General features: G+C 32.0%; 2 protein-coding genes across 2 annotated transcripts in view; one reads left to right on the forward strand and one right to left on the reverse strand.

The window, feature by feature from the left end:
• Positions 1-7851, forward strand: part of LOC129226894 (chromosome transmission fidelity protein 18 homolog) — a 58379-nt gene extending 50528 nt beyond the window's left edge. The window contains exons 19-23 of the mRNA XM_054861522.1: positions 2241-2371; positions 2999-3083; positions 6071-6196; positions 6271-6325; positions 7751-7851. Coding sequence (XP_054717497.1) covers positions 2241-2371; positions 2999-3083; positions 6071-6196; positions 6271-6325; positions 7751-7851 — 498 coding nt within the window. The remainder of the gene's footprint in view (positions 1-2240; positions 2372-2998; positions 3084-6070; positions 6197-6270; positions 6326-7750) is intronic.
• A 755-nt stretch (positions 7852-8606) lies between these two features.
• Positions 8607-17996, reverse strand: part of LOC129225541 (polycystin-2-like) — a 47789-nt gene continuing 38399 nt past the window's right edge. Inside the window, exons 14-16 of the mRNA XM_054859982.1 lie at positions 13463-13610; positions 11842-11964; positions 8607-8746 (exon numbers count right to left, since the gene is read on the reverse strand). Coding sequence (XP_054715957.1) covers positions 8726-8746; positions 11842-11964; positions 13463-13610 — 292 coding nt within the window. The 3' untranslated portion in view covers positions 8607-8725. The remainder of the gene's footprint in view (positions 8747-11841; positions 11965-13462; positions 13611-17996) is intronic.

Below are 17996 nucleotides of genomic sequence, written 5' to 3' on the forward strand. Positions count from 1 at the left end.
ATCAAAAAACTAGTTAATTTGAAACATTCATTTAAGTGAAACCTCTGACAACTGATAGTAAATATTTTGGATAGAATTTCTATTTTGTTCTACTGACTGACATTACTTAGGTTACATCTGAAGAGCAAAACTTTTGAGTTTGCAAGTGTATTTTAAAAGTATACATAATTTTCCAATGAAATTTTGTCTGTAAAGAATCAGAAACAGACAGCAAACTTTTATCAAAAGCTCTAAAATAAACAGCTTACAACATTGATTTATACTGTTGATGCTAACAACAGAGGTTCAGATGAAAAAAAGCGAAAAAAATCGGTAGTCTAACTTTAAGTAGGGACATAAAAGAATATATGTAGGAAAACCTTTTTAACCAAAATTAAACTCTCGAAACTAGTTTTTGATTGTAGCGGTATGTAGGTGTTACATGTATCTTTGCGTAAGTCTTTGCGTCTTTTATGATCTCTCTTTCATCACTCTTGATTAAAAAAAAGAAAAAGAGTTTATATTTTTAAGCATAAATTAAATAAAAAAAAAAACTAGTAAAAAAATCTAGTTAAAATAGCTCTTAATTTTTCTAGAACAAAGTATCATGCTTGAAGTTTTCCTTTGTACTTTTGCTTTTTTTATTGTGTTAAAAATACCCGGCGTTACCTGGGTCAGTAATAATTATTAGAAAAAATCGTTACTTGCTTTTGTTTTCTGTTTTAAGTGAAAGAATTTAAACACATCTTTTTGACGTGATTAAAAATCGAGTTTCTTCCTTACCCATAAAACTAAAATAGCAATAAGTATAAAGAACAAAATAGTATTGATTTAGAAACGAAAGCACTATATTTAAGCATATACAAATTTAAAAAACATGAAATTAATCTTCTCATGTTTAAAAAGATTAATCTGTTGATACTTTTTTTTTAACATTCAGTCTAAAACCTTCTCTGTATGGCTAATGAAGTACGAAGTGATTAAAAAAAAGTAGCTGCGCTCGTAATCCCCTTATACTTGCTTTAGTTATTTCGGGAAATTTCAATCATTGTGGCTCTTGGTGCGATTTTACCGAATTTGCGAAAGTCGTTTCGGGTTACCTTCGATGATGCTCCCCCATTCTTTCCTTACTTTGTGAAACGATATGATATTAATTTTCGTTACAGAGATGTCGTCGCCAGATGCTGAGATATTTTTGGTCACCATAAAATGGCGCTAAACAGTTTCATCCGAAATGTTACCAAAATAAGTAATAAAATTTGGTGATTGTTTGAAATTGTGCAAAAAGGAAAATTAATGGAAGTTTTTGTGCTGTTTATGGATTTGCCTAATTTAGTTGCTGGATTATTTAACACAGTAAAAAAAGTCTTTTGAAAATTCTTTGATTGGCGATATTTTGTTTACATGGTGAAAGCTGAGAAACATTATGACGTAGTCTTCGGCTTCAAAAACAACAACGTTGAAAAAACTGCCAAATGCATCAGCTACGGAAATCTTTCTGAAAAATTTTGGCGATCTGCTGGTTGTTTGGATAATGAGTAAGTGTTCAATCAGCATAAATAATAATAAAAACCATTAATTACATTAAAGTTCCGTTTAAATGGAAAATCATCAGCCAAATCATGTATTATTTGCCAATCTTGTGCAAAAATCTTGCTTCAAGATTTGACTTGAGAAAAGCCTTGAACAATCACGAAAAGCAAAGAAAGTCAACAATACAACAATTGTCGCTATCGGCAGGAGTTGAGATGATACACTAAATACTGTATTGAGTTGAGGAAAGCCTTCGAACATGGATCTGAAAAGCTCATAACTCGTTTTATTCTACTTAGAAATTTCGAACAGGTGCCATCTTCAGCAGAAAAATCAGAGCTTTCGATGGACATATAATGTAAATATGTGCAAGTATAAATATTAGAGAATTTATACAAAATTGTGTTTTATTGCCCCCCTAAGGGGGTTTTGCCCCCCATAACGGGACGAAAACTACCCTATGTGTTATTCTGATGCATAAGCTATATTATTGTAAAGTTTCATCAAAATCAGTTCAGTAGTTTTTGCGTGAAAGAGTAACAAACATCCATACATCCATACATCCATACAGACAAACTTTCGCATATATAATATTAGTAAGATAATAATAATTTAAATTTTTTTTTCAACGATATTTGTTATTATTTTCTTTTATTATTTTATGTTGATTTTTGTGCAAAAGTAACATTTTTTTTTGAATTATTGTAAGAAACTTTCTAATTTTTTAGGTTAGTACTCAGTTGTACAGTCAGAGAGAAATGAAGGAATTGCAGCGTGTTATTCAGCTTATGCTGGCATTTAATCTAAATTATAGACAAGAAAGATTGCAGGATGGAACATATAATTATGTTTTAGAACCGTAAGATTTATTTTTTTACTTTATAAATACCTTTTTGAACTCCCTCCCCTTTTTTAAATGAAATGTGTTGTTGTTTTTTTTTCTGATTTCTTTTCTTTTTTTTTTGTTTCAATGGATTTATGATTTTTCACTTTATTACTTTAAGTAATTTTTAATTACATTTTAATACCATTTTTGCAACATATTATATTGTCCCTTCAAAACAACAGTAGGATACCTTACTGTTGCTCTGCGGCGTTGATATTATCTTAAAAAATTTTCAAAACAGTTTTCAAGTTCTTTTTTTAAGTAAAAAGTTCTTGCACTGTTGGTTGATTGTGGCTGTAAGTATTCTCTCTAAGTTTTGTTTGTGCTTTTTAAAAAAAATTAAATTAAACTCCGAATTCTTAACAGTTTATAGTCTTAAATAATATTTGACTACCAGCTTTAACATTTGGTATGAAAAAAATATTAACTGTATTTTTTAGATAATTTGAAATCACTAAATATAATTACTTTAATGCATTTCAGTACTTTTTGTAACAAATTTAAAGCTTTATTTTTACTATCTCTCCCCCTCCCCTCCCCTTGAAAAAAAAAAAACATTGTTTTTTCATAGCAATTTTATCTGTCATGTTTTTTAATTAGGAATGTAGAAGAATTGATTAAATTTGGTGAAACAAAATCAAAAAGAGTTTTGACTTATGCTGCAAAACAGATGATAGCTAGAGAGGTATGTTTATATTTATATATCATGTACAATTTTTACATTATAGTTTTATGTTGTTTAAAATTTAATTCACTCAGTTAGCCAAATGTGCATTTGTACAAATTCTTCCATTAAACTAATTTCCGTCTGTTATTGATAGCTTTTAGTGTTGACTTTTTCTTTCTTTTTATTTTAAACTATTTGATTGCTTAAGTATTGTAAGATTTAGAACATTTGGGTGTCAGGAGACCTGCTTTTCATTAAGTGGCAGTCTAAATGAAAATAGCATAATTTCTAATGCATTTTTAAAATTAATTTTGCATTCCATTATTTTACACAAAAGTTTTTTTTTCTGATCAATTTCTTCATTTTGGTGATTTTTTTTTCTGAAATATCTGTTATTAAGTGTATTTTTGTGCTGTGATCTTGAAAAAAATTAACTTAAATAAGTCTCCTGGCAGTGGAAGTAGCATATATGTTCTTGCTTCAGTTTTAACCCTTAGACATTCAGATTAAAAAAAAAAAAAAGTGGCTCGTAAACATGCATTAAATTTCACTCAATTGAACAATTATGTTCTTGCTTTTTGCTTAGAGAAATAGGACATTCTATTTTGAAATGTTCATTGTTTCATAAAATTCCATTACGTTAATATACGGTTCATGAACATTAAAATGCCCTTTAAAATTACGTCGCCCGGCCTTTGTACAGTCTTCCTCGAAAATAAAAATTATGTCAAGTGATGAGTGTTCAACACTCAGGCTTGGACCAAAAAAAAAAAAATCAGTAAAATTTTGCAACAGATTGCAGAAAAATAACCAAAAAGTAAGCATGTTAAATCCCCTGATTACAGAAAAAGCCTTTAAAACAAAAGTAATAATTTTACTTTTTCATATTCAAGAAAAAGAAATGGCAACAGATCTTTCGTCTCAATGATTTTCTTCACGCTATAAATTTTAATTAAAGCATTGTTGCAGAAAGTTGAGATGAAGCACTGAATAAAAATTTGAATGGAGGAAAGCCTTCACAAAATAGGTATTTAATGTTGAAATCTAAGTGTCATAATTAATAGTTTTAAATTGATATCTCCGCTAATTATTATCGAAGGATTATGTTAAATAGCGAAACACAAAGACGGGAAAATTACAAATCCATCTATACCTTGTTCGATGGTCAGTTCACTGTCGTTCAGGAGAAGTAACTCAGACATAGATGACTACATAGATACGTACGCTCAATTTTTGATTATGTAAGTTGATCTTCCGTAGCTCTTAGTCTGCAATGACATGTGAAAGAAATGGCTCCTCCCAGGTATCATTGTAGTCTGCCTAAGAGGCAGGGATGTAAATTAGAGTGTTTCAATTCGGGAAAAATAACTTGGTGTACTGTCGAAACGCACAGTACGCGAAACACCAAAACACATACCCAAGATCACATTAATTACAATTCTTTAAAGAAAGAAACAGCTTTATTCTTACTAGGTGGCATGGTTAAGATGCAGCATTATAACACAAATACAATTGCAAGAATAGTGCTTTTAAAAGAATTTAAAACTATTCCTTGATCGAATACTAACTCTAAAAATAACCCCTAACAAAAGTTAAAATACATTAGTTATCACACGGCCAGAGTTTCCGCCTATATATATCTACAAAAGCACCAAGCCCAAATAACTCTCTGCTTAAAATTAACTAATATGAAATTTGCATTTCACACACATTAAAATAACATCAGCCTATGACAACATAATACCACAATTTGCACAAATTAAAAAGTTCTTATGTAATACATTAAAACATTACTTCACAGGGGTTGCATTCTACGACGAGGCATCAAACACTAAAAATCTCACATGCTGTACAAAAGGCACCAATTCGACCTTGCTTCAAAGATCTAGCGTAGGCTGAATGAATTGAGGATTTGCCCGCTGCCGGTAGCTTCGAACTCCGATTCCTGCTACTATTTTCACGGGCCACAAGACTTACAATTTCCTACCATCCGATACGTTCATTAGCTCCCAGGTCTGGTCCATGGGGCCTTTACTTCCGACACAGCGATGAATTTAGTCTGGCAGAAGACTCGGATAGTTTCTTGGTTCACTTATGTGATGCCGAGACTTCACATCTTAGCGAGGAACATTTATCTGCACTTAACCTTCCAAAGGGCCATCCTTACATTCACTATTTGAACGAAACTCGAGAGACTGTTTCAGCCACGCACGCAAGGCGAGATGATATGCGTAAAAAAGGGAAACTTTAGCTCTTTCGTACTGCCTTATATCCATTGCGTCATTTCCAACTGTTGCCACTACGCTTTTGGGCAGTACATTAGGATATTTATGCATGGTAAGAAAATTTAAGAGTATTAATTAAATAGCCTATCGCCAGCTCTAATTGAACCATCAGAGGACTGCAGTTTCGTGCTTTTTAGCACTCATCAGCCCGGAATAGGAATCACATAAGCTGGTGGCGAAAATCCTCTTAAGGGAGCCAAGAGAGCCAAACAAACTGGTAGCTAATGTAGAATTAGCACACCAGATGAGTGACCGCAGCAATGGTGCGGTTCAACTCAAAGATTGATGGCAAAGCATGGTATTTTGTAGTAAGTTACCGCCCTAAGCCAGGACTAAGGCAGAAACACTTAAAATACACCACTCAGTTATTCCATCTGGTGAAGACCGGATGGATGGCGGTGTATTTTAAGTATTTCTGTAGCCCTGGCTTAGGAAGCGGTAACACTACAAAATAAATAGCTATCATTTATTTTATGAAGAAGGCTTTAATTAGTTATTGATGACACTTGTCTGTATAAGTTTTACTTGCATGTAATTACTTGCTAATATGCATGAGCCTGTGTGAAAATTTGATTTTGTGGTAATTTCAAAAGGTGTTGAGGTTTTGCGGTATTCAGTGGTTGATGAAATTAATAGGTTCTTAATTTGTGTAAGAAAAAAAATCTTTTGAAAGTTTTTTCAGTTGCTTCTGTATGAATTATTGTGTTTAAATTAACTCAGGTTGAAATGGAGCAAATGAGAAAGGAAGATAAAGCTGGTGAACATACAAACGAGAAAGTTGTACAAAAAACTACAGAAACCTCTGAACCAAAGAAGGTGGCCAAGAAAAATGTTTTGCCAGAAAAGGTAATTCTTTCAAATGTAACTATTTTAATCAATGGTAATTTTACATTACTATGATTGATGGCTTTGTTTTTCAGCCCATGGTTGACTTTTTTGGAAGAGTAATCATTCCGAGTGAAAGTGACAAATCAGGTAATTTATTTGACTATAAAAGACTAAATATTCTAATGCATCATCTGAATAATAATTTCTCTATTTTAATTCATTTGATTAGCCAGCGGAAAGAAAGTAAAATACTCAGCATTAGTTTTTTCAGAATTCTGAAATTCAAAGTCACGGAAAGTTCCTAAAACATTCATTCAATTTTTGCAATGTTAGTGGAGAAAATGAGCTAATTTTCATTTTTTAATACAGTACCCATCTTAATAGATCTTGTACTTCTAAATAAAATGTGTTTAGAATCTGGTTAATAATTTAGGTATTAAAAATACAAACCGCAAAAAAGAAATACAGTAGATGTTATTTTAATGTAGTATTTAATATATTTATGTAACTATATCGAACATGTATTGAAGTTACTTTATATTTTATCTAGTTCAGATCATTCTAAAAAGAGTTATATCTATAAAAAAATAGATTTAGCTTTTGTAAAATTATTTTTTTCCTTCCAATAGTAGGACCTTTGTTTGTGATAAAAGCACTAATTTTTGGAGAATTCCAAATATTTTGAACAAAATTAGTAACATTGACAAAAGAACGTAGATGGATACTGTTTGTTAAAAATATTCTTCTCATCCGCATATATATAATAGCCAATGATCCAGTAATGCTCCTGACGTCATCAACAATGAAACTCGCGCCACAGCATGATAGTTTAATATGCTATGTTTTGGTAATGTTTAACATACAGGGAAAGGTTTTATTGTGACCATGGCTGAACTGGATATGGTCACTTCACTGTTTTTTTTACTGGCAGGGTTGTGTCATTTCAGGGGAATGAAGAAACGAACGAGTGGTAAACAAATACAATGAACACTATCTACCGGAGTTTTAGGGTTAATCTACTGGAGTCAGACTTAAAATTTCAACTATAAAAATATCAAACAGACAATTGCTTCGTTCAAATGTAGAAGCAATTTTCACCTGTCATATCTCGACTGGTGATTTTCTGGTTAAAGTACCGTGAGGTTACAAGTGAAATCCACTAAGTCAAATATAATTAATTTTCGGATTTTTACAAAAAATTAATAAATAAATAAAATAATGAATAAATATTTAAAAATATATATGAAAAATAAAAAAAAATAATAATCTTATACTTAAAAAACACTTAAAGTCATACAATTGATGATAATTAGTCCTAACCGTATCTATCGTTAGTGTAATGTAAAAAATAAACTTATGAGAACCAAGACTCTTCCATGATTTTGAAGAAAATGCCAGTGCTTTAACTTTTTTGATAAAATAATAGCACTACCAAAGTAGACAAAGCAGCAAAAATCTTTAATCAGCGTTTACTCAAAACCATGTTATTTGACTTAGTGTGTTTCACTTGTAACCCCACGATATAATGATTAGTTTTGGTGTTGATTCTCATTTCATTCTTTTTGTTGCCAGGCAAGGAAGATGAAAGTACTGCTGATGATGTATGGTTTCGCTTCAAAGAAGGATACACCAATGCTGTAAGGAAAACTGTATATATAAAGGACTTATTGTAAACTGACCTAAATATTTCATATTAAAAAAATATGAATTTTTCAAGATCTTCCTGAAACTACTCATAATGGTTTTACTTTCTCTGTTTCATCTTCCTGGATTACAAAAGCTATATGTGAGCAATGTATAACATGCTTACACATAGGTTTTGTAATTTTAGCATGGTGGAAGTAAAATCATGTAAATAAATAATAGTTTCATTCAAAACGCTGAAAATGTTGAGTGTGCTTGTTACCAGAGTTTGCCTCTGAGGTACATGTATATGTGTGTAAATATATTATTGCACAATGTTAAGTTAGTTTGTAAAGTTTGAAAGTGAGGGAAAAGATATTGTGTTTTCTTAAACCTTTTAGCATTATCATACTTTTTTAGCATTCTTGTAAAGATTAGGTGGGTAATACATAGCTATATAACTTTTACAATAACATAATTTATTGCAAATATGTACATATGGGAAGTAATATAGAAAGTTTAAGAAAGAATCATTGACCACATTTATTTTTACCTTTTTGAACTTATTTGTCAAAATTTTTTTTACAAGCAAATTTTTTTTTTCTCATTCTTTATTTTCTTAATGAAAAATAAAGATCTAAAACTTTTCTAACTCAATGAAAAAGGTCATTTTAACTGTATACTATATGCATTAGTGTTGAATGTCTTTATGTACTATTTTAATACTTTTTTAATGATGAATTTTTATATGGAAATAATTAGACTTAAGAAGATCTTATTCACTATTTTAATTGTGAATTTTACTAGCTTTTCTACATAGTTTACATAAACGTTCATCTTTTTACATTCATTTCTGCTGAGTCTTCAGAATCAAGCATTTTTCACAATCCCAAAGCTCATGCAATCTTCTATAGTAGTTTATCTCTATTTATTCTTCTTTGGTGACTGTTAAAGATAAAAACAAATAAACACATGCACACAAATATGTGGCCTATCCGGGCTAAAATCCAAAGTTTAAACTAGAGGGAATCTTAGCTGCAAGCTTTGCGTACGGAAGGGAACTTGAACATAAGTTATTGGTAGTGAGATAACTATTGAAATATTATTTCAGTAGCTTAACGTTTAGTACAATCTCACACTGTTCTTAACAATTGCTTACGTTGATTCCACTTAAAGTTTAAATATTTCAAAATCAGTAAATTAAGCTTCGTAAATTTAGCAGCATTCACATCATTGCTGAAATAACATCATGTCCTCCTATTTTGTGGACCGTTGTATGGAGACAAATTGTTCTCCAACTTTTGTCACATAAAAGGAATGCTTTAGCTGACATTTTTCATTCAAATTTCAATCAACCATGCATTTAAGAGAACAGCAATGAATTGATGAAACCAAAAAAGTTTTTTCAACATTCTTCATCGCAAATACCTGGGAATAAACTGTAAATTTCAGATATTAGTTTATTTACTGTGTACAATAATTTCATTGATTTTCATAAAAAATATCAAATGTACCGTATTATCCCACATTATCCGGCATGCCGGAAAAAGCGAGGTTGACCAGCATGCCGGGAAATTCGAATTTTCCGGCATGATGGATAATTTGAGGTCTATTTTGCAGCAAAACAAAAGTAAAATTCCCCATTCAGTTCCAATCAGAAAGCAAACCACCGTAGGGGAAAAAAATAACAAATCCAGAAAGTAACCTTCTTTCGAAAAAATGTGTATTGCATAAATATGTGCTTGTTATTTATGGTAGGTTATTATTAACGGATTTAATTATATGCCAATAAAGTAAACAATTCAGAAGCAATCATTGTTACTGCAATTTGTTTCTAGTTTTTTTTTTAATAAATTATTTTAGGGTCCTTTTAGAGAGGGAAGTTTAATTTTTATGTATTGAATAGCTATGGTAAATTCTTTAGCACCGCTTAGTGACGGTAACTTAAGCTTACTGCGTAAATGTTTGCTTAGTTTCAATTTAATGTTTATAATGTTATTCGTTATTAAACAATATTTTTCTTGTTAAAATAACAAATGACATTGCAAATAAATATTTCTACAAAATTAAGCTGTTTAATACTAATAAGATATGTGTAGAATTTACATTAATTTTAAGCTGAACATTATTTTTTTATAGTATTAATTTTTTTCCTGAAGATTTTTCCGACATGCCGGAAAGGATCAGGCAAGTGTTATTGAAAATCTGGTGACCCCAAATTTTGGGGCATGTTGGATAATGTGGGGTAATACGGTATTTATGCCACTCCCTGTCTAGCGGTTAGAGGAATCTGACTGTGACAGGAAGGTCCTAGTTAGAATCCCGACTCGGGCATGGATGTACTTTCTCTCCCCTGTCCTTGTCCGTCCTTTCTGTGAATGTGTTGTGAATGGTTGCCTATCCTATAAACGGGTCCTTACGGCATGTGTGTACTGTGGAAGTTGAACTTCACACCAAATTGCAGTACAATTGGAAAAATGAAGCAGCGCAACCCAAATTGTCAGCTTAGCTGGCACAGGACAACAGCAACATCAAAAAGTATAAATGTTTTAGTCAAAAATATAAGTTATGTTTGCATGTTTCTGGCTCATAACACAGAGTTTTCTGTCAAACCATAGACAGAATATAAGGGGATCATTTTTTTTAAAATTTAAAATATCAATGTTAAAAATTTGTGGAGTACGAGCATTTAAAGCAATTGATTGCTCACTAGCCAAGTGAGAAAGATTGAAGTTTATAACTTTCAAATTTCCGTAGCCAAAAAGATTTGGCAAATCCTAAAAACATTCCAGTTGAATCTCTTAAAAATTTAGAAAGATATTGGTGTCTTCATTTCGTTCTTGGAAATGAATGAATCATAGAGAACTGTTCACTAAAAATCTGTGTTAATCACAAGTCACACTGAACAACTGCAGGCAAGTGTTGCCAATTTGCGAGCTATCCCTTACATTTCCTCACCTCTACATTGTTGCAGTTACCTACTAAATACGTGATTACAAGTATGCAACGAGGGACCTACCCACCCAGAACCCTTAGTTTAAACATATGTATTGAAAATGATAAGCCCAGTTCTAATGTGTTAATTTGTATGTATGTAATGGCTGTTTTGATTAATTTGTTTTGTTTTGATTAATTTCTTCATTAGAAAAGTAAATTTTGGCTATGATAGTGAATGCACAAAAAAGGTTCAAATTGTAAATCGCTCACTTAGAGTTTTTTTAACTTCCTTTTACAAAAAAGGAAGTATTGTATTGGCGAAAAAAAAATTTCACTCAAAAATCGACCTTAATTTCCATTTTGCTCACCCTGGAATGAATGTTGAGTTTTTTTTCGACTCGACCACACGTGGATAAGTGCCTAAGAATGTATGGACACGCGAAATATCCATTTTGACATTTCCTGAGTTAGTTACAACGAGTTTTCTCGTGACCTCTGTATGTACGTATGTGTGTTGCACAACTCAAGAATGTTATGCCCTAGAAAGTTGAAATTTGGTACGTAGACTCCCAGTGGGGTCTAGTTGTGCACCTCCCCTTTTGGTTGCTTTCGGGTGTTTCTAAGGGGGTCTTTTTCCCTTTTTTGGGGGGAAATCTTTGTTAATTTGGCGAACGCTTGGCGATATATGGCCAGTCTTTTTGGTCGTCAAGTTTTATCGCCAAGTTGGCGACAAATTTGGCGGATTTTTTTTTAAAATCTGGTTTTAATTTGGCCATTGTTGGTGATATTTAGAGAGAAAACGATTGAATCACAATTTAAATTACCAATAATGACATTAAATTGGAGCAAAGGGAAGTCATGTGAGGCACACATCAGCTCGTTTTAATTTTGTCTTGCAGACAAGATCAATATTTGGATATTAAGCAAAATTATGTAAGCAAATATGCTTTCAAAAAGCACAATCAGATTATGAAAATCTAGACTTCAGAGATCAAAATTAATGATTGGGAAACTCTCTAGTTACTTTCAAACTTTAGTCCTCAACTACTGATTGCTATGTAAGAATTTTAGTGAAGTTTTAGAAAAAACTGTCATAATCTTACTGGATTTGGGTTGGCTCCGTTGTTGGGAACACGAAGAGAGGAATCAGAATCCCATCTTTGTAGTTCTTCTCTCACCATTTTCTCCATGTGATGTCTCTTTGCTTTTTCGTCTAAGTCACTGCTCTGGTGAATGTAAATAAAATTTATAAAATGTATATTTCTCATTACCTATTAAATTCTATTTTTATACAATGCTGTATATTTTTCATTGCACAATTATTGTTCTTTAACATGTGAGTTCTAAATAAATTGTTTTTCTAAGTTAGCTTTCGTTATTTGATTTGCCATTGTTTTTTTTTTGATCAATTTGTATTTACAATTCACACACATTAGTACGTAATCAGCAATCAATACTAAAAAACTGTTTATGAAACATGAGTACTAGCTTGTAAATTTCATTTTTGATCTCTTAAATAATTAGGAAACAATTTACAGGAATTTGTTGGCTTTGATCACCTTTTTCTTATAAGTCCCTTTCTTTACCAAAGGAAAAACTCAAAACAAACCCAAATCAACTACAATTGAAAAAGTATCAAGGGAATAATCAATAAAATTAATACATACTAACCACGTTTGCTTTTAGTTTATACCTGGGGATTGTGGTTAAAAATATGTACACATACTAAATTCCAGATAAAAAGTGGGCCTGACACAAGAATTTATTTTCTGTTAATCATTTCACATTATACATAATTATTTTCAAAAAATTATATAGTTTAATGTTTCCTTGCGTTTTGGGAAGAATTCTTAAAAGTTCAAAAATATTATCCCAAAAGCAAGCAGTTAAAGAGCTTCCTTGTGTTGTTTCAACACAGAATTTTTAAAACAAACCACAGTCAAGTATTTCACATAGAAGATAAATTTTTCTTTCTTCCAAAATTCCTTGCACTATATCTTAGTGTATATTTTTTAAAAATGTGTTATTATTTTACATGCTTCTGAGTATTCTGTTTTGAAGTTTTCAATCATAGTCTGAAATATGAGTATTGATCTTTAAAAAAAAAAAAAAGTAAGCCAACTTTCATAAATTGGAAATTTATGTTTGATGTTTTGATTTTTGTTTTTACAAAGAATGGGAGCTGACTTATTGCAATAAAGTCAAAAATTGGATTTCAGAATTTATGTTTTTATTTCGTATTTCTTCAACTAAGTTCAATTTTATGTGAAACTTTTGCTTAAAATATTAATGAAAACTAAAATTGAATTAATTGAAGAAATCTGACCTTTTGTGCACATTACAATTTAAATATCTTTTCCATTTTTCTCTTATAATTAGTGTTGGAAAAAAAGAGGGACAGCATTTATTATAATGATTAAAAACCAAGAATTGATTGAAATGATAAGACAAACAGAATGTGTTGACCTGATATAATTAATGTCTTCTCTAGTCTAACTAACATTTATTATTCCAAATTAATCTTGAATTACATAAAAAACGATGTTAATTGCTTGTAAAGTTTTGCACTTAGCCTGATTCGGCCTGAAGCCAACAAATCTTTTGTACAAGGCATAACTTCACCATGGATGGAGAGCAGCTTCAGTGATTATCTTTAAGGGATTGGATATCTTGATGCTTAAAATTTGTATGAAGGACATATGAACAAAATGTTTTCATTCTTACCTCTGATATTGTGTTAAGGATTTTATTCATATTTTCTCTCCTTTTGACTTTTGCTCTGTCCATAGCAGCCATTTTGTTTAAAACAGCATCTATCTTCGATACTATATTGCCAATAGAATTTTCCATTTTATCAACTCTTTCAGATAAACTGAAAAGGAAGAAAATTTTATCAGCTATGAATTAGCATTGATAGGCTAAACTAATTTCATACAACTTACTCACAGTGGCGGATCCAGGGGGGGGGGAGAGCTGTAGCCCCCCCCTCATGAGGTTTGAATTTACACTAGATAAAATTGAAATTTCAGAGGTTTTTAATGCGGCAATACCTTTGTGAATTTAGGTTTGTATTATATTTAGATAAATATATAAACTATATATATATATTGGCATATTAATGAAAAGGAGGGCTAGGTAACGGTAGCCCCTTCTCCCATTTGGTCCAAACCTACTACAGATTAGATTGCAATCTGCAATGGTATGTAAAGACTTGGAGGAAATAGTTTTGTCCTGCAATCGACGTTTTTCAATCTGAAAGTTATTACTTTCAAATTAAATCAGTCATATATATTTTACTTCATTCTCAGGCTAAAGGGGCTATAGCCCTCCCACTCCAAGGTCAGGACTTACGCTAGATAAAACTGAAACTCGTGAGATGTTAAATATTTCCATACTTTTGCGAATTTTAATATGCATTTCTTAAATAAATACAATTGGCTCTCTGTTTAACCACTTTCAAGGGACCACAAAAAATCGTTCTTAAGTAGAAATCGTCCTTAAATAGAGTACTTTTAAAACGAAAGTGGACCATCTGGGGCCGTGAAAAGCCGTTTTTAAATAAAGAAAGTCGTTAAATAGAGCGTCGTTAAACAGAGAGCCAACTGTATATACATTCCCTTAAGCAGAATACTTTGATATCCTGCAACGTAAAATCATTTGCCCGAAATTGTTCTGCTGGTACTTCTAGCATTGTACATGTAGAAACGTTCTAAAATTAGTTGATCATGAAAACTAAAAAATCTCTTCAAAACTTGAACAGGCTGCAAAAGCTAAACCGGGTAAGATTCTCAAAATGCATAGAAAAAGCAAACATGTAAATTTGTATTAAAATCCTAGTCTGGATTTGAAACTGGAATTCTGGATTTTTTCTTTTCTTTTGGTTAATTTTACATATTATGAATAAGCAGTTAAAATAATGAAAAAATAAAAAAAATAAATGAATTAAGTACTAAAATATTCTATTAAATGAGTCGAGTTATACGTCAGCATGTAATAAAATACCTCGAAAATTTTAAAATAATTGAAATACATCAGGACACAAAAGGAATGAAGTCTCGAGCAAGACGCAATTTTCGGCGAGACACGCGTTTTAATGTTGGCATGTTTTCGAAGCATTCGTTTATGGCAGAAATTGTGGTGGATGAAGATCGATTAAGGAGAAAATAGAGAAATGGAACCAAAAACGTAAGAAAAATCAGAATCTATTCAGAATTATAAGTATAGGATCGTTCTGAGGTCTGAAAAAGTGAAACGAGGAGGAAAACTTTACAAAACAAACACAAAAAACTAAAATTCCGGTATAAGCCGAAATAATCTAATCCCGAAAAGCGATTAGGGCATAAAGCAGGTGCAGGCAGTCAAAAATTATTTTCTGCAAAAATTTGTAGAATTTCTGCTGCACAAATTTTGCGCATAAAATTCCGACATTTTGCGCGAGCTTACCGCCGAATAAGCGTAATTTGCGAGAATTTCGGATTTTTTTCTAAATTGAAGAAATCTGCAGAATTATATCTTTAGTTGAAATATATTTGTAGAAAATATATTTTTTTGTAGAATTTCTGCAGAAAATTTGTCTGAGTTTTCCTCTCTCATTTGAACAGAACAGTTCTGCGACGGACGTCGCAAATTTAGTAGTAGTCTGCTTGGGGTTTTATATATGATGGCGTGTTAATGGCGGGTTCGGAAGGGAGTGAGGGGGGGAGGGGCAATAGGAACTTTAGCCCTTTTCCCATTTGGTCAAAGCTTACAACAGTGTGATAACTTGTGACAAACTTACAACTGTGTGATTTGAGTAAAAATATGACAACGAGTATACGTGTACAAATAAAAGCAATGAAAAAGAGTTAAAAAACTCTGCAAACAGCTGTTTCGATCAAGGTTATAAAAACAAACCCTTTCATTAATGCATAAAAGAACGATGGTACACAAAGAAAAGATGAGAATGAGTAAATAGACTGGAAGTGGCCGGAACCAGAAACGTTATGTCGGCAAAAACAGCAAGGACATTAGGAAAAAACGTCATGGATCGAAAAAATTTTATTAAAGGAAAGGTGCCCTAACAGTAATGAAAGGGAGCGTGCTCGACAAATCGTCGCCCCACAGCAATAGTAAGATACATTAGTGTAATTTCTGGGATTAAATATCTTACTGTTGCTCTGAGGCGACGAAATCATCAACTACTAAAAAGTAGAATTTTTCTAGATGCAGTAAGATTTCCAAAAATCTAAATCATAAGTGGAAGAACAACCATGGAAAATTTTGGCAGAAGAAAAATCGAAATTACGATTGCAGGACCAACAATGTTGGAAGATGGAGGAACGTTCGGTCAAAAAACAGGATTTTAAACGTTCCTCCATCGGCCAACATCGTTGGTCCAGCAATCATAATTTCTGCTGGGAGCCCAGGCCCCCCAACTTACATATGACATGTAATTACTTAGTACAAATATCTTGTTTCCCACATAATTTTCTTCGTACTCATCAACAACTACACTAAACTTTATACACTATACACTAAATTTTATTGGTGTATTTTTTAATAATTTAGCTAAATTAAATTTTGAATTCCTATGTTATGTAAAAATTAAATTTAGTTGAATTTAATTATTATTTTTTCGTAATTTGGATAAATTAACTTTTGGATTTCTATATTATGTACTACCACTACTACTACTACTACTACTAAAAAAAAAAAAAAACTTTAGGTTGTTTACAATTTGTTGTTGTCTTAAAAAAAAAAGAAAAAATTGCATTTTGGTATCGTCATTTAAACTATGCGTATTAGCTGAAACTAGCCGATTTGTTTTAGGGGTCTCCAAATGACTTTGAGCCCAGATTTTTGAGATCTGTATATCAGTCTCTGAGTTTGACTTCAAAGTGTAAAATGAAAATAGGCATGTCAGTAGGAAAAAGATTTGTTAAACCTCTTTCTAGGTAAGATTTTCATTCCATTGTCAAATTATAATGACAGAAGCTGTAATTAGAAGTGAGAAACGGTGAATACCGTTTGTACAAACTGCATCCGAGGAAAAATCTTGAGCAAAAAATTTTCAGAAGTACTAATTTAAATATTTGCGTTGGTACAAAAAATTAACAACAGAAATGAAAGTTCAGTATCAATGACGCGTCTCTAATCACACTGTAAAAACGATTCAGAAACGTTCCTGGAAAATAATAGGCAGGTGATGTGCCCAATTTCTGCCAGTAACATATCTTGCAAAACCCAGGAACGTTTTCCGCCAAAGTTCAGTAACCTTCCTAACATTAATCTGGAAAATTCTTCCCGTTAAAAGCCAGTCGTGTCTCTGGAAAATTAGAGTAAACTTAATAAGTATAACATTATAGCTTGGCATCTTCCTCATTTATCAAGGATGTTCCAAGAGCATTATTGCAAACATTGCCAATGCTGAGCCAGGATTGCAAGTAACGAGAATTTCACTCGGCTGCAATTCCGGCAAAGCAACGTAGTTCATACTTATTTGCTCCCTTTGGGAGTTGAATTAGCATGGACGGGCTGTAATCGAACTGAAGCCGATACACTTTATTAATATGCTCGGTTAATCATTAAACTGGGAGCTAAAACTATTTTTCACAATAGTGAAAAGTCTGCGTTCGTGCAACTTGTAGCAATTCAGGAAACTTTTTGACAATGATACTTGATTTTTCCAGGAAGTGGATAAAAGCCATTAAAATCCCGAAACGTGACACGGAAACACTCAGTAACGTTTCTGAATTTTTTTACAGTGCAGTAATCACCACCCTTCAACCCTTCAACAAGACTCTTATAAATTAATCAGATCCAAAACTCAACAATAATCGAGTAGAAAGACGTATTGTTAAACTAAACTTGGCTCACATGCTGAGTTAAAGCGACAGGGTAGTTAGTGATGCACTGTGCGATGGGATTTAGACCTCTGGCGATAATCTCATTTTGCGTTGGCCGCACAGTACTCGTATATTAGATGCACGTTATGTGGATTTTCTCCACTAATATGGATTTATTATGCACAATATGGAAATATCAGTATAAGGAATGGTTAGGAATTGAAATAGAATCTCTCTTTCCTAAAAGGTTAAAGGTCAAAAAAAGTGGGAAGAACATCTGTACATTCATGGCTATTCTCTTACCAAATACAACCCCCTTCTCTCCTCTTATTTTTTGAAGAACCAGTTGCTTGGAATAAAACCTTTAAGTTCAAAATTTCAACGCACCTATTTAAGATTTAGAACACAAGAAAATTGAAAGTTTTTTTTTTTGG

The sequence above is a fragment of the Uloborus diversus genome, chromosome 7, assembly GCF_026930045.1.
Source record: "Uloborus diversus isolate 005 chromosome 7, Udiv.v.3.1, whole genome shotgun sequence".
NCBI classification, from domain to species: domain Eukaryota; kingdom Metazoa; phylum Arthropoda; class Arachnida; order Araneae; family Uloboridae; genus Uloborus; species Uloborus diversus.